The sequence below is a fragment of the Phoenix dactylifera genome, chromosome 5, assembly GCF_051530095.1.
Source record: "Phoenix dactylifera cultivar Ajwa chromosome 5, Ajwa_hap1_PhDact_Kaust_v1.1, whole genome shotgun sequence".
NCBI lineage: Eukaryota > Viridiplantae > Streptophyta > Magnoliopsida > Arecales > Arecaceae > Phoenix > Phoenix dactylifera.
The window spans coordinates 10,109,975-10,127,085 of NC_143194.1; the positions used below are offsets into that span (position 1 = coordinate 10,109,975).

Below are 17,111 nucleotides of genomic sequence, written 5' to 3' on the forward strand. Positions count from 1 at the left end.
CTTTTGAGTGGTATTATTCATGATGCATGAGTTTAATGCATAGGATATTATTACCAAATATGTTATTTTGGAATATTGTGACGATATATGATCTTATTATCGGTATGATTGATTATTTTTGACACCGCATCATTTTAGAATTGAAGTATAAATCCCTAAAACTATTTGGATTTCAACCTTGCTATGTTGAGGAGCCAATAGGGGCTAATACGTTGGTACATGATTCGTCTGGAAGGCTGTCGCAAGATGATATGCGACATATTGTAAGTAGATACACAGTGCTGAAGAACTCTGTTGCAAGATGATGCACAACTCATCGCAAGAAGATGCACGGTGTTATAACCTTGCTACAGAAAAGATGTGGTCATAGCTCAAAATCGATAAGATGAATTAAATATTTAAAAAATTTGAATCCATGAACAAAAACTTTAATTTTTTTAAAAAAATTGATTCGTATATTAGTACTGCATATATGTTTATTTTCTGCAAATTATTATCTATTTGATCAACTAATTTATTTAGCTAAAGTAATCATTGCTTACTGGAATGTGTAGCTCATTATACTATTTCTTACTATTCTTATAGATCTGAAGAACTGGTTTGACTCGGAAATTTTTCATGGAAAAGCGCTTAGCGAAAAAATTTTGACATCTTTATATTTTATTTTAGAGTTGATGCAAGATTTTGAAATATTATTAATTTTGTAAGATTTTTAATTTTATTATTTAAATTAGAATTTGAATGTTAGTTATTTAAATTTATCCCGTTGCTTGTTTATGGTATCACGATGAGATGCCTTGTATGCTTCTGGAGAGAGTTCTCTATGAGTATATGGTGGTTGTTACAACCCTCGGCTTGCTATCTCGAGTCTGAAGCATGACACCCATACACATAGAGCCAACAAACATCATGCAGAAAAATCATTAAATTTCCTTTTCTATGTGACATAGCCTGCCTACCAACATGGAACTTCTTCCTGTCAATAGCAAAGTAATAAATTTTGCATAAAATATACAACATGACTAGGTAAGTTCTATGACGACTGAGATGCACATATGCATAAAATTCAGTAAGGTCATTTATCAAAGATTAATCACAACTAAAATACACTTGCTTTCAACGTATTATGTATTTCATATTCAGAAAAAAATGAGACATACATGTACTGAGTTCGAGAAGTCAAGGAAATATGCAAATATATTCCATATACAGGTAGTTGGACTCTGGCATAAAAGCTACATTCAGTGATTCAGATGAACAAGAACAAGCTTCATCCTATTGATTAGCAGATAAAGAAATACTCTAACCAACGAGAGCTCTGGGTCTGTTACAGGATTTATCAAGTTGTACAGAACACACATCATTTGCTGACAAAGGTGATAAGCTCGACCAAAGGCAAAAGCTTAAAAAATTTATGCCAATTTGATGGCTGTGGAACGATTCGTAGGTTACACTGTTTCAGAAGGCCTCCGAACTGCTCGGAGCTGCACAGAGTTTTCAGAGCAGTGCTCAAAGCCATAATGCGGATATCTCTCATACCATGTGTCTTCCTGCACATGAGTGTCCCAATGCTCACCGCTGCTGCTCTTGCCATACTTGTGCACCCATCCAGACCCATTGTGCTGCTCTCCCCACGTGCGATTCCAGCGCTCTCCATACTGCCCTTCCCACCAGGTCTCACCCTGCTTCACTCCATGCCCATTCCAATCGAAGTGCTCGTCCCACTTGTCCCCCCATTTTGACCACCCATCACCTTCTGACCGCTCAGCCCATTTGTCGGTGTATTTCATTGCACTGCCTTTCCCGTCAAACTTCTCACCCCACCTACAAACAATGAAAGAAGAAAGAAACGGATTTAGATGACAAAATATAGATATAAATGCCTGGTGATGGCTAATTGTCACTATATGTTTTACATCATTCCCTCAATATGGTGATATTTTAAACTCCCTGTTCACACTAAAGAAATCTTCAAAACATAATGTCTCTAGAAAGATGGAAATTGGCAGTGTTCAATTCCAAGCATGCAAATTTGGAAGATAGTGAAAAGAACAGGAACCCTATATGACAAAAGTGCCTCCAAAGAAGAGAAGAATTCGCTGCTTTGATTTAAATAAATATACATTCATTGTTATGATCAGCCTGATTTCAAATCCTGAACAGACAGAAAGGTTCAAGTCACTATGGAAATGCACAGATAATTCAAGATGGGAAAATATGGGAGGTTGGTGGCTTGATCACGTAAAACCAACAGTTTCAGCTGCTCCCAAGGCTAACTTGCATCGGTGTAAAAGATTAAAATTAAGAAATTATCCACAAGTTCCAATGATCCTCAGCAAGCGTCCACGGTCTTATGAGAATCCTGAGTAACTCATTTTCTTCAATTTGAGAGAGAAGTAAATGCTGAAAATGACTACTCTTAACAAGCACTTTCAGCAGAAAGGTCTTGGCAAAGGAGTCTCAGACTCAGATACAACAAGAATGCCCTCTACACTACTAATTGAGTTCATGGTTATCAATCTAGTTTGTCTACTTGGGGGATCATCCCATCACCAGATCAAAAGATAAAAGCATTAAAAAGTTTGAACAAATCAAACGATTCTAATGGTGTGAAAGATAATAAGTCTGCAAATGGTGAATAATGACACATGCATACATACATACAGCTTTAAGAAAACATATCATCACTCCTAGAATAAACAAATAAGATCGACGCTTAATTTACAAAATATAAGGTCGATGCTTAATTTACCAAGCAAATGAGATCAATGCTTGATTTACAATCCACTAGATGGATAGTAACTGACTACATGGTCAACAGATTTCATGATAGAAAGGAAACTTAGTTATGTTTGGTTGCAAGGGAAAATTTTCCTTCTTTGGAAATATTTTCTTTTCCCTTTTCCTCAGATCTTGTCGCAACTAAACATACCCTTGGTGACTGGATTTGGAAAGCTTTTTATCAAGAGAAGATAGGACCAGAATTAAAGATAGATTCCATAAACCCCCTTTTTTCTCATATGACACATTACCAATCTTTTCTTGTTTTGCTATTGGCAATATTACAATTTTACACAGAAATAAAGGCAAAAAACACAGATGTAAAAGCAATGACAGTTGCAGTAACACATTCACATGTCCGCATCTCTAAACTCCACATATATCACATCATGTCTATCACCCTATCTCCACACATAGTTCACATTCATCAACCTTATAACTAAATAATTCTGAAACATCATAATGAAATAAAAATTGGATTTATCAATGTCTATGGGCTCTTTTCTGACTGCAATGATAAACTAGATCTTAAAGAGAAGACCAAATCTTACCTCTCATGCCAAACATGAGCATGCCCAGCCTCCAATGGCGTGTTTGGGTCTCTACAGCACCATTTGTGGGCCCACTTCTCAGCTTGGCCAGAAGCATCATAGTGTTCCCACCATTTTTCCTGCCATTCATCACCCTTTCCATTCTTTCCCCACTTGTCTGCGGTCTTCTCAATATGCACAATCCCACTACCGAGGTCCTGAAGAAGTTAAGATTCATAAACCACAATTCAAAAGTTTGGCCTCACAGAGCACACTATTGCTGCAAATGATTTACTTATTGAAGCTTTGCAGTTTTTCCCCATACATATTATAACAAATCAACCAGGACCACCATGATATAAGAATCAGTGATATTGTTGTTTCTTCTGTTGGCTATCATGTTGCTTGTTGAACATCAATAGATCAAGTAAAAATAAACTGGATAACATGTAAAGGTCTCATATTTTAAATCATGGGATATCTCTATAAATGAGGTCCTGGTAGTTTTTTTTATCAGAGGCAAGAGTCAACAAAGAAAAGATAGAGAGAACAACTAGCCCAAGGAAATGTTTCAGTACTTGTTAGTTTAGAAGAGAAGGATATGAGTAATTTTATAAAATTTAAAAGCCACAGAAAGAGTGTATGGTTGCTCTAAAAAACAAGATATATAGTACAAAATCAAGGCAAAACAGTATAATTTTAGGTTTTGAAGAGACTTAAGAATCACCTGCCACATTGATTCCTTCCAATATTCATGCCAAACATTTCCATCTGCATCACGCCCGGATTTCTCTGAGCCTAGCTCTTTGTAATCAAACTGATCAGATGCCTCCCAAAACTTGTCTTCCCACTCAACAGTTTCATCAGCACTGACTCCTCGAGTTAATGTCCATCTGCAGATCACCCCATCGGGTCTTTGTTCTGTACCTGTCTCTCTCCACCACTTCGAACCATCTGGACTCACTCCATGTGATGATGCTTTGTCGCTGTTACCAAGGACTTCGGCAGCCTCAGCTGCCCGTGTTGAGAATAGCACATCAAGCTTACTTTCCTCGGCTGCAGTAGGCATATCTGAAGCAGTCTTTGTGTCCACTTTTTCAAACTCCCCAAGTGACTGAAGAGGAGGAAGAGGGGCATGATGTGTGCTTTCAAATAAAGTACTCTCGAAAGGGATGGCTAAAAAATCTACAGAGTGTTCTTTTTCCATCAATGAACTGGATGGATTTGGAAATGAACTTGATTTCTGCGCTGGCATCGAGCTAGTAACATCATCATTGGTTTTACTTTTACTGTCTGGGGGTGGTGACCATGACCAAAAATCTGGACCAGGTATTCCCTGCCTTGAAGTTTCTGGTTGATATACAGTTGAATTTCCACCTTGCAATCCTGGTCATATTTACGGAACCAAAAGTAATAAAAATCTGGTCGATTTAGCCTAAGGAATTATACACATGGACATGAACCTATTTCGACAAAAGGGTAGAACATCTCATTCCTCTCCTGCAATCAAGCTATAAGAGTAGCCAGCAGATAAAGAAATCACAGAACCAGCATGAGAAGGATCAAAAATATAATACGAACAACTTTTTCTTATGATTTCTGTTCTAAAATAATCATATCATATTTCAAAGAGTAAAAAGAGTAAATAAGCCTTAGGACTATGACTCAATATATATTAGCTGATTTCCAAGTATAATCCATAAGTATTAACACAGTGCTATTCTTGAAAATGTTTTATTGCCTAAGAGAATTACTTTGAGACCAGAACTTCACGGGGCTGTTTTAAATTATCTTTGGATTTTTCCATAGACAGTTGCCACTGTGAATGAGCTGGGAATTAGCTACTGGTGGGAGGAAAGAATCCTTCCTATTTAGGAGACTTAAATCATGAAATCACAAAAAATTGAGGATAAAGAAAATCACATTTTCAATGGAACTGGGCATCCCGGTTTTCTAGGATTGCGGCTCCATGGAAGCCCCAAGGAATCAATTTCTTCCAAAATTTCTACTGTCCGAATGGCATCTTCCCCTCAACCTCAGCCAAGGGTCTACTTTATTCCATCAACAACCACTGCCTGCATCAAAACAGGTCCTCAGTAGTGCTTATTTATAAATGTACACCTACTTGCTGAGGGAGTCATATGATGTATCACCAAGATTCAAACTTTCTATCCTGTTTGCACCAGGTTTCTCCAAGCTTCCTGCACCTGTTGTAACGCAAATTGACCTGGCTGTGAAGCATTACTTCTCTCCCAGTGTGTGCATGCCTAAAATGAACTGAATAAATCACCTTAAGGAGCAGAATATTATATGCTCCAGTATGCTAGTTGGAAGATGTTCTGCACTGAGGAGCCTGCCTATTTGTTTACTTGCAGCCCGCAAGGTCAGATTCCTATCTACTGATTATGTCTTTAGTTCTGAATAAGCAGTTCTAGTAAAACCCAGTCCAGTCCCTCTAATAATTCAGATCTTTGGGGGCATTTTCATAATTCCTTTACATTGTTTCATTTTATTATCTGTTGCTTTTGGTGTTTGATTCGAGTGAAAATGTTGTAGAGGCCTGTTGTCAAGACCATTCATAGTCTTCTCATATATTGCATGGTCTCAAAGATTTAAGTGCAGTGTATCATAACCATGCTGGATACCGTTAGCAAGGTATGTATATTGTATCTTACTCTGATGATGTTGAAAAGAAAAAAGGAAAAAGTACAAGAGACAAAGATACACAACTAGCACACTAACATATGTGAGAATACATATTTAATTTGGCACATAGGGTACTATTAATTGCTTTATTTTGAAAAGTAGAGTCATGTTTAAACATCCAAATTATCTTTTGACACAGCTAAACATATTTAGCTTCTTAATGAATGTCAAACACCTATGATAGTTACATTATCAGGATATCAGGAGCCCTTAAAAGTAAACATGACAGAGCATTATAGTAATTAAATATATTCTAACGAAGAAGACAAGGTGCAATCTGAAATCTAATTATGAGATGACATGAATATTATCATCCTTGTACCAGATGCCGGGAAGAGTGGTAAATGTCATCATTTGGCACCAAATCAGTTTTGGAAAATATGCTAGCAAGTACAACACTAGAGGATGTTGATTTATAAATAGCACCAATCCCAATAGCATACTATGGTCGATATTACAAATCATCATGATCGATCCTGCAGAACCATCAGGTTATTAAACATGATTGCATGCCAAGTATCACACAAAAGATTCGATAATATGGCTATAATATATTTACTACAATCTCGTGATTGTAGGAGTTAGCTATAGGAGTCATAAACTTAGAGACTCGGTTGATTATAATCTACTTGGATGACAAACCATATGTAGAGTAAATGTTGGTTGTCCACATTGCCATCTATTATCATTCTCCACGCTCCTCATCGTCCCCACTTTTGCTTGGATTCATAAAGAGATCCATGAATTTATTGAAGGATATGCTAGATATTTCAAAAAATTGATAAGAGAAATTGTTTACAATAAAATCAAGGCAAGTTAATGGCCTTGAAGTTATCCACACTCACGGAAAAAGTGTACTGAAAAATAATTGAAAAATTAACAATCCCCAAACCACTGAAATTCTGTTAAGCAAAATCTGGGCACCACAGTTCATAACCTTGAAAACACACTCATGGACACATGGGTGTTTCATGATTAATCATGCACCTTACTGAAAAAATTTTATACCCTCAAGATTTTGATGATGGATATGTATCAGCACTCCCAGTTGTTTGCAAATAAGTAATGTAAGAATGAAGTAACAGTTTTATTAGTGTCATATGGTAAGTATTGGTGGCACTGTTTGTCAGATACTAAGGTTGCACTAGAATCAAACAGCGCACTAGATCAGAGAGAACATCCAAGCTCACTAGATCAAACAATTCTATCTCAAGCATCAAGATACTCTTTAACATATTAACCAGAAACTGAGCATACATCGTGATAGACAACAATTTTCAGTTGTCGGTGCTAGCAATTCAGTTTATGATAGGAGAATTACACAAACTGATTTCTAACCAAAAGAGCAAGGGAAAATGTTGAATCATTATAAGTAATCTTTCAAAAAGAGGATGGACACATATAAAAGTCTAAAGAAACTTCAAAGATGAAACTCCAAAACCAGATAGGAGCTGAAAAGTAAGCTGAAACCATTTTCGTAGGTAAATATCCCTTACAAGGCTGAAGATCAGAGTAAATACATATTCATAGGAGAATTACACAAACCAATTTCTAACCAAAAGAGCAAGGGAAAATGTTGAATCATTATAAGTAATCTTTCAAAAAGAGGATGGAAACATATAAAAGTCTAAAGAAATTTCAAAGATGAAACACCAAGACCAGATAGGAGCTGAAAAGTAAGCTCAAAACATTTTCGTAGGTAACATCCCTTACAAGGCTATGAAAGTAAGACAAGTCTGAAGATTAGATAGAAAATATCTATTAGCATTAAAAACTTTCCGAGAAAGAGAAATGCATGCAGAGGAAGCTCAAACACTTCAAAGTAGGGATGCATATAGATTCGAAATCTTTTATGCAATGTAAATTGTCATAAACGTAAATTGCCACATAGAGTGTATCCAAACAGAACGCAAAAGATTCTAACTCAATATGAAAGAAAATTCACTACCAAGGTTTATCATACCAACCCATACCATCCTATATCAACCATACCATAATGTACTGTTAAGATATCGGTACATTGCTAAGGTCCAGTTTGGTACATGAGCCAAAACGGTCTTCATCAATCTGAACCGAGAACTGCCCTATACCACCTAGTACAAACCAGTATTGCCCAATTTTAAGCATTACTATGGCTATGAGTGAGAAAAAAGTATTAGGCGCTTGTGTTGGTATAGGGTGTATATCGTATTGACTGTATCGTCTAGAAGTGGTAAGATATTTGTAGGTTCCCGATGCCAATTTTGTGGACCTTGCCCATAACAAGAAAGAGTAATAGAAACAAAGTTCCTTGCGCTTACATAAGTGTCAGGTCGTCAGAAGAATCTAATGAAATGACTCTGAAGAAACATATACTGACCATGTCGTTATCCTCAGTTTTGTAATTATATAAGGATGTTATCATGTGATGAACAGATCAGTTGGACCAATTGCCCCCTAGAATAAGACTCGTCCTTTGATATTATGTTAGATTTCCTGACTCTTTTTCTGTACAAGTGTCAAATATTGTCAATCTTGAATAGAATGGTGAAATGTCATCATGGCTTCAACAGTCAGAAAAGAGCGTAAGTTATCAAAGTATTCAACACGTCAAGAACAACAAAATTCACAAATGTTAGGTGGAAATAATTTAGGAAAGATTCTTGTACATATGTAAAGAATTGGTTTTTACAACAAAGTATGCAATTAAAGCACAAATGCGAGATGAGTGTGTTTCAACATTCAAGAAATGTGGGAGTGTCAAATGTGTCTAATGATCAAGATCAGCTAATTACTGGAATCCTACAACTTAATTAGTGAATTTAACTCGAGAAAGACCACATTTCTTGCCCGAATAATTGATCTTCTTAACATAAAATGCAACAAAAACACAAATCCAAGAGGGTAAATGCGAACCTTGCTGTCCCGGAGCTGCTCCAGAGGTGGCGTCCCGAACTTTGGGGCGATCCAAGCCGTCTGATCGCGAACCGGCGGCGGCCGGCGGCCTGGCAGGCGGAGGGGGCTCCTGGAGGAGGGCGCGTGCGGCGGCGATGGCGGCAGCGGCGCGGTCGATGATCTGGAGCCGTTGGATGCGGTCCCGCTCCTCCCTGGGGACGTTCAGGATCTTCTCAAACCGCTCCGTCTTCCGCTCCAGCGAGTCCTCGCCCTCGCTGCCGGCGAGCCCCCACTGGGGGCCCTCGGCGGTGCTGCCGGTGATCCGGCGGAACTCCTGGGACTTCCGTTCGCGGTCGACGGCCTTTTTCCACATGTCGAGGTAGGAGTCGCCATTGGCGGAGGAGTGGGCCCGGCGGGCGGAGCACCAGCGCCTTCGGGTGCTCCACGGGACAGGGAACCGCGGGCCGCGCATGTTAGCGTGAGCGGAGGTGCTAAGTTGCGCCGCCATTCTTGGGGAGAAGAGGCGTTTGGAGCGGAGAGTTGGGTCCCGGAAGGGCGATTTAATAAATTTTTTTAAATTTTTTTCTTTGGCCACTTTGGTTTAAAGAAAGATTTCTTTCTTGGATTTGGAGAAAGGAAGAGATGCTTGCTTCGTTGATTTCACGTGATTTTTTCTTCCATCCGAAGAGCGGGTGTTTGGGGCTTCGGAATTACGGGGGGAGAGAGGCAGAGGAGGGAGAAAAGGTCCAGAGACGTGGCAGCTTGGCACGTGATAGATAGATAGTGACACGTGTCCTAGTGGATATCATGTTAGCCCGACGGAAACAGAAACTTCCACAAGTTGTTACTTCCTTATATGTACCATTGTGTTTAGAGCACGATAATTAGGGAGAGTATAAGGTTAAAATATTTACAAACTTGCATAAGATTGATACCATATCCTTGTTAGCCTACAATAGACCCCTAAGGATTGACTAGATAATAGCTACATGGTGATATTTGGAGCTAAGTAATAACAAGAGAAGCCTCGACCTTGTAACGGAAGGAGGTGCATGCTTTCACCACATCTAGATCAAAGATATGAAGACCAGCTAAGATGATGCCATATGACAAGGCTTGAGAAAGATGAATGGGAGCTTAGGAATAGACTAGGAAATAACTAAGTTTGCAGTACGCGGGACGGGAGAAGTGGAGATGGTTACCGGGAGACCAAGACATGGGAATTGGAGGTAAATTATTTAGATATTAAATTTAACTACAACAACCATTAAGAAAAAGTGGTCGAAGTGGTATTAATAGAGGATGATAGGTGTCAATGATTAAGATAGATTGTTGTTTATTGGTTAAAGAAAAAAAAAAAAGTATACCGAAGCACCAGAATGCAGCGGAGCCGAGTCATTTTAGGCCCATTAGCTTATGCATAACCCTATATAAAGTCATGGCGACGATATTGGTGGGCAGGATGAAGCTCTTGCTGTCTGATATTATCTGCCAGGAACAAGGTGCCTTTGTGGAAGGTAGAAATATCTTTGACGATGTCATGTTGGCCCAAAAAATGATGTAAGATCTTCAGCAGGAGCATGAGCCAAGGCCGGAGTGTGCTTGGATCTGGCACTTGGGCCTTCACCCGAGGGTAGCACTGTTCTTATGGAAGATAGTTTGAGATCGGCTTCTGATGAGAGCAGTACTCAACGAACGAGGTTTGAAGATTCACTCAGAGTGCAGGGTGTGCGGTGTCAACAAGACGGTGGACCATGCGTTGTTTCAGTGCACATGGGTGAAGGTGACTTAGCAGTTGGTAGGAATTTTGCGGGAGGTTTAGAGTCAGAGGGACCAGTTCTTAGGGACTATCCGTCGGTGGTCGGACAACCCACTGACATGCTAGGAGACTGCTAGAGCGACTTGCACAGCATACCAAATCTGGCTGGCAAGGAATGCTCGAACTTTTGGTGAGCACAGCATGTCACCGAGGATCGTAGCGGAGAGCGCCCGGGCGCAGGCAGCAGAGATTAGTCATGTTTCCTTCTCAGAAGGGCTTTTGATAGCTCGGGATATCTGGGGTTCCCATTCTACCCTGGCAACACCCCGTACGGTATTTTTACCTAGGAGCCTCCACCCTCAAGCTTCGTCAAGGTCAACTTTGATGAGTTTGTTTTGGATGGAGGCATGAGGAAAGGTGCGGGTTTCATCATCAAGGATCCGAACTCTAAAGTAGTAACAGCGGGCAACTGTCAGTTATTCGACATCATAGTCCCTGGTGCGGGCTGAGGGCTACCTAGGCTGGCCTTCGACATGCTCGGCGATTGCTACTAGCTAGTTCAGTCATCTTGAAGGATGACTCGGCAACAGTCATCAGTTCGATCAATAGAATTCGAGGGCTGCCGACTGCGACCATCCCTTGCTTTGAGACATCTGGATAATGATGAGGGATGAAGGGGCCATTTGGGCTAAGCATGTATTTAGAGAAGCTAACGGGGCTGTGGATTGAGTGGCCGCTTAAGTGGCCAACCATTCTGGTAGCACCTTGTGGACTGGGAATGGGGAGCTGCCTCGGAAGCTCCACGATATTCTATTTTCTGATTTTATTGGATGCATTCATACACGTATTGTATGAATTACTTGCTTTAGCTAAAAAAAAAAAAATATAAATTATTGGCTCCCTTCTTCGTGGGATGGGATGGAAAGAAAAATAAGTTAATAGCTAGTGCTTGGATAGATACATGGGCGTGCCGCTATTATACGAATCGGAAAGAATTAGGTGGCAGCAAGTTTTGCTACCTTGATCTTTAAGGACTCCCGAGGGTGCCACCTTCTAGAAAAAGAAGCGGTGAATACGGGCTACAAGCTATAAACTATAAATTAAAATCTAAAAATATTAAAGCTAATGGAAAAATAAATTAATAAAAAATTAGAAATTGATTTGATCAATGGCTGAACGACCTATTTTTAGAGCTACAACTTTATACTTATATATATTTCTTTAACTGCCGGACGTCAGCCTCTTTCCAGTTTTGACACCTATCTCTATCAACTATCACCACTCCATCCACTTTCTTTCAACAGTTGTCAAGATCGATTCTACTCATTCATTCCACTTTCCACACTTTTGTGGCCAAGTGACTGCCCCATATTTGCATATCGTCACCTCGTATTTGGTTGACAGCTTGAACCGCGCAAGCTACAGAACTTAATTTAACTCTATGACTTGTCCAAAATATATCTCATTTACATGAAAATCATTTCAAATTTGTTGAAAATATCTAAATATAAAATAATGAAATACTCCCATTTGAATACAATTAAAATAATCCAATATTCAAATTTCATCAAAACAAAAAAATCAAGTTTCCAACTAGTGCAAAAACCAAATTTCAGAGGTTGGTTCAGAATAGCAACTTTTAACTACCAAGTTATTTCTTAACTCTATAAGTCTTATAAATTTTATTATACCTGCATTTTGTAAGACAATCTTAGTTTCCCAAAGTATTTTTATCGTTCATGGCACTAGTCAACACATTGCTGTGTTGCACTTCAACAGAAACAAATATAAATCCTCTATTCTTTTACATGATGGGGGTTCGTGGGTCATATGAAAGGGAAAGAGAAGGGAATGAGGTGAGAAGGTATGTAAGATTTGTACCAGAAAATTATCAGATAAAAGAGATACACAAAAATATTTCAGAGATTATTAGATGTATTCCTCCAAGTACATTTTTGCATGGTGCGGGTCTTAGATAAGAAGTTCGGAGGGGAAGTGTATAGTGTTGTAAAATTATAGATGGAGAGAAGGAAGAACTTATCAGTTGAGGCGTGATTTCACTGTCCTTAAGAATAGATCGCGCCCCTCGGAGAATGGATCTCGGTGTAGCAGGTAATGGCGGCCTATCCTCCAGGATACAACAACTGGATCACTCCAAGCGTACACCCGCAGATGCAGTGATACTATCGAACAGCCCAGAACCGCTCAGGAAGATAGAACAGAGAAGTCCTCTTCGGGAACACAGAAAACAGAAGACTCTCGGGAACGCAGAAAAAAAAAAACAGAGAGAGAGGAAGATAAGTTTTTTTTTTTTAATCCTCGGATCTGATAGGGTTTAAAAAGAAAGGAAGAGGCGTTTTGAAAAGATACGGGCGTTTTTAAAAGACGCGACGTTTTATCAAGAGATAAAACAAAACAAAAGACACGACGTTATCAAACAAAATAATTCAAAAAATAAAACGGCAAAAAGAAACCTGGCTCAAGCTCACACCCGCAGGGGGGGTCCCCCCTGCGCGTGATAATCGCAACGCGCCCGGTTAAACGTTTCCGGATCGGATTCGCCAATTTTGGCTTGGACCTCCATTGGGCTCATGCGCGCGTGGGCTACTTTCTTTCTTTGCTTCACCAAGTTAAAAGGTTGAATACTATATAAAGATCTTTTGAGTTTTGTTCCTTTCCAATGTGGGACTAAAGAAAGTACACTAGACAAAAAGACAAAAGACAAAGAAGGGCAGACTCGGAATTTTGAAATATTCCAACAATCCCCCACATATTTTAAAATTCAATAATAAGTTAACGAGCGCAAGAGTTCAATGCATCAAATTGGTGTCTTTGAGACTATGAACCATTTTTTAGGACTAGTAAGTATGACTTACAGAACTTTTGGTGAAACATGAAATTTCTATGAACCAAAAGTCCTTTATGTAAAACAGTGACTCATAGCCCACATTGACCTCTCAAGTTCTGGGCTTGTTCTAAACGGGTTGGAGCAAATAGGCCATGCACCTTACCTGGATATTCATGAGTGCTTTAGAGAACTGCCTAATTCTCATAGGAAGCGGCCCCACTCCCACACCCATATAGGTGGATCCATCAAGTGTGTACTGCAGGTATACACACCATCCTAAAGGACTATGGTATCCATTAAGAGCTTTACCTCATCCTTATCTACTGCAGTTTGCACTATCTACACCATAGGGATGGATTTTCCAAAATTAAATACGATAGTGTACTCACAGTCAACTAGCGACTTGTTATTACCCATATGAACATGCTTCATGGGATCTCCAATCACACATGTTGGGTTTCTGTCGTTATTGACTTTGATATAGGCATTAGTCCCATCCCCCTCGATGTTTCACTCACTAGTTTTCTACCTAGTGGTTTTGTCAAAGGATCGGCCAAATTCAACTCTGACTTTACAAACTCAAGAGATATAATCCCATCATCAAGCAGCTGCCTTACAATATTATGTCTCAACCTTATGTGTCTATTCTTCCCATTATAAACTTTATTCTTAGCTCGATATATAGCAGCTTGGTTATCACAAAGAATAGACACAGAAGGTGTTGGTTTATTCCATAATGGAATATCTCCCACAAGATTTCTAAGCCATTCAGCTTCAGAACCTGCCTTTTCTAAGGCAATAAACTCGGACTCCATTGTAGACCGAGCGATGCATGTTTGCTTGGATGATTTCCAAGATACTGCACCCCCACCAAGAGTAAAGATATATCCACCAAGATACTGCACCCCCACCAAGAGTAAAGATATATCCACTCGTGGATTTCATCTCATCTGAATCAGAGATCCAATTTGCATCACTATACCCTTCTAGTACAGCTGGAAATCTACGATATAACAAACCATAATTAATGGTTCCTTTCAAGTACCTTAGTACTCTATGAACAGCACTCCAATGGTCCTTACTAGGATTATGAGTATACCTACTTAATCTTCCTACTGCATAAGCAATATCAGGACGAGTGCAGTTAACTAAAAACATTAAACTACTAATGATGCGAGCATATTCTATTTGTAAAATACCATTATCTTTATTTTTTCTTAAATGTATACTAGCATCATATGGAGTAGATACGGGTTTACTATCATAATGCTCAAATTTTCTTAAAATTTTCTCAATATAGTGTTCTTGTGATAGCATAAGTCCATTAGAACTTCTTGTTATTTTAATCCCAAGAATTACATCAGCTTCACCCATATCTTTCATATCAAAATTTGAAGCTAAAAATTTCTTAGTATCTATAACTATATTCAAATCAGTTTCCATTATAAGCATATCATCAACATACAAACATATGATCACAACAACATTATTAACAACCTTACTATAAACACACTTATCAGCCTCATTAATTAGAAAGCCATTAGATACCAATACTTTATCAAATTTTTCATGCCATTGTTTAGGTGCTTGTTACCAGGAACAACACAACCTTCAGGTTGTTCCATGTAAATTTCTTCATCTAATTCTCCATTCAAGAATGCAGTTTTTACATCCATTTGGTGAATTACTAAATTATGAATGGATGCTAATGCAATGAGTACTCTAATAGATGAAATTCTAGAAACTGGTGCAAAGGTGTCAAAATAATCAATATCTTTTCTTTGTGAGTATCCTTTTGCTACTAATCTTGCTTTAAACTTATCAATTGAATTATCTGGTTTTAACTTTCTTTTAAAAATCCACTTACAACCAATTGATTTAGCACCTGGAGGCAAATCAACTAAGGTCCATGTATGACTAGACATAATAGACTCTATTTCATTATTAATAGCCTCCTTCCAAAAAGGTGCATCAGCTGAAGTTATTGCTTCTTTATAAGTTTGAGGTTCATTATCAACAAGAAAGGTGTAAAAATCATTTCCAAAATTTTTCTCTTTTCTAGTTCTTTTACTTCTTCTTAAATCAATTTCATAATTTTCATGTGCCTCCTTTTCTTGTTTATTATGAGACTGAGAGTCAATTTTTTCTTTACCTAGTTTCATAGGAAAGATATGTTCAAAAAAATCAGCATTTTTAGATTCTACTATAGTGTTGGGTTCCATAATATTAGATTCACATTTTAATACCAAGAATCTATAAGCAGCACTATTTAATGCATAACCAATAAATAAGCAATCAAAGGTTTTAGGTCCCAACTTTCTTTTCTTTGGTTCAGGTAATAGAACTTTGGCCAAACACCCCCACACTTTAAGATATGTAAGGTTAGGTACATAACCTTCCCATAACTCATAGGGTGTCTTACCAATTTTCTTATAAGGTATTCTATTTTGAATGTGACAAGCAGAGAGAATAGCTTCCCCCCACAAATAAAGAGGTACTCCTGAGCTTATTAACATAGCATTCATCATTTCTTTTAGAGTTCTATTTTTACGTTCAGCAACTCCATTAGATTCAGGAGAATATGGTGGGGTAATCTCATGGATTATACCTTTATCTTCACAAAATTTATTGAAGAGATTATACTCATATTCTCCTCCTCTATCAGTCCTTATTCTTTTAATTTTCTTATTAAATTTATTTTCTACTTCAGTAACATATTGCTGAAATTTTTCAAAAGTTTCATCTTTAGTCCTAAGTAGATATACCTTAGTGTATTTAGAATAATCATCAATAAAAGTTATGTAAAATCTTTTTCCTCCTCTAGTTGGAGTGTTTTTCAAATCTCCTAAATCAGAATGTATTAATCCAAGTAATTCAGTTTCTCTTTCTATTGACTTATGACTCTTTTTAGTAGATTTAGATTCTACACACACTTCACATTTATCATTCACATTTCCAAAGGTAATATTATTTAACAAGCCTAGGTCTTTCATTTTCTTGATATAAGAAAAATTAACATGTCCTAATCTACCATGCCATACATCAACAGAATCAATCAAATAAGCAAAAGATGATACATTTTCATTCATAGTTTCGGTTACATTCAAGACAAATAAACCCTGGTTACAATAACCCTTCCCAATGAAAACATTGTTCTTAGTCATTACAATTTTATCAGACTCAAAATACACTTTAATTCCAGCTTTTCCTAATAAAGATACAGATACTAAGTTCCAATGGATATTAGGAACATGCAACACATCATTCAGGGAAAGGACTTTTCCTGATGTTAGCTTGAGGAGTACTTTTCCTTTGCCAACCACTGGCGAGGGTCTCGAATCACCCATGAACACTTGTTCTTCGCCTTCATTCAATGGAGTGTAGGAAGTAAACGCACTCCTATTGCCACAAATATGTCTAGTAGCCCCAGAGTCTACCACCCAGTCCTTTGCTGCCATAACCATGTTGGTTTCAGACACAACTGCTGCAATAATATCTGTCTCCACCAAATTAGCATTTGGTTTAGCAGATATATCATTCCTTTTTCTAAACCTGCATTGATTAGCATAATGTCCAGGTTTTCCACAAACAAAACAAGTTCCTTTTCTTTTAA

At 38.2% G+C, this 17,111-nt stretch overlaps 1 protein-coding gene across 1 annotated transcript; it reads right to left on the minus strand.

The window, feature by feature from the left end:
* Positions 1-1,110: 1,110 nt before the first annotated feature.
* LOC103720194 (protein LIKE EARLY STARVATION, chloroplastic) lies at positions 1,111-9,516 on the minus strand. Its single transcript, XM_008809796.5, has 4 exons — positions 8,913-9,516; positions 4,039-4,697; positions 3,333-3,529; positions 1,111-1,824 (listed from the first exon to the last, which is right to left on the minus strand). Exons 1-4 carry the CDS (start codon positions 9,397-9,399, stop codon positions 1,449-1,451), a joined length of 1,719 nt encoding a protein of 572 aa, XP_008808018.4. The 5' UTR covers positions 9,400-9,516; the 3' UTR covers positions 1,111-1,448.
* Between the last annotated feature and the right edge of the window lie 7,595 nt (positions 9,517-17,111).

Excerpts from the sequence above, each read along its gene's own strand:
- LOC103720194 (XM_008809796.5), bottom strand. The coding sequence starts at position 9,399 with ATGGCGGCGCAACTTAGCACCTCCGCTCACGCTAACATGCGCGGCCCG. Across the intron at positions 4,698-8,912 it reads AGCAGCTCCGGGACAGCAAG|GATTGCAAGGTGGAAATTCA; the intron begins GTTCGCATTTAC and ends AAATATGACCAG. Across the intron at positions 3,530-4,038 it reads GGAAGGAATCAATGTGGCAG|GACCTCGGTAGTGGGATTGT; the intron begins GTGATTCTTAAG and ends TAACTTCTTCAG.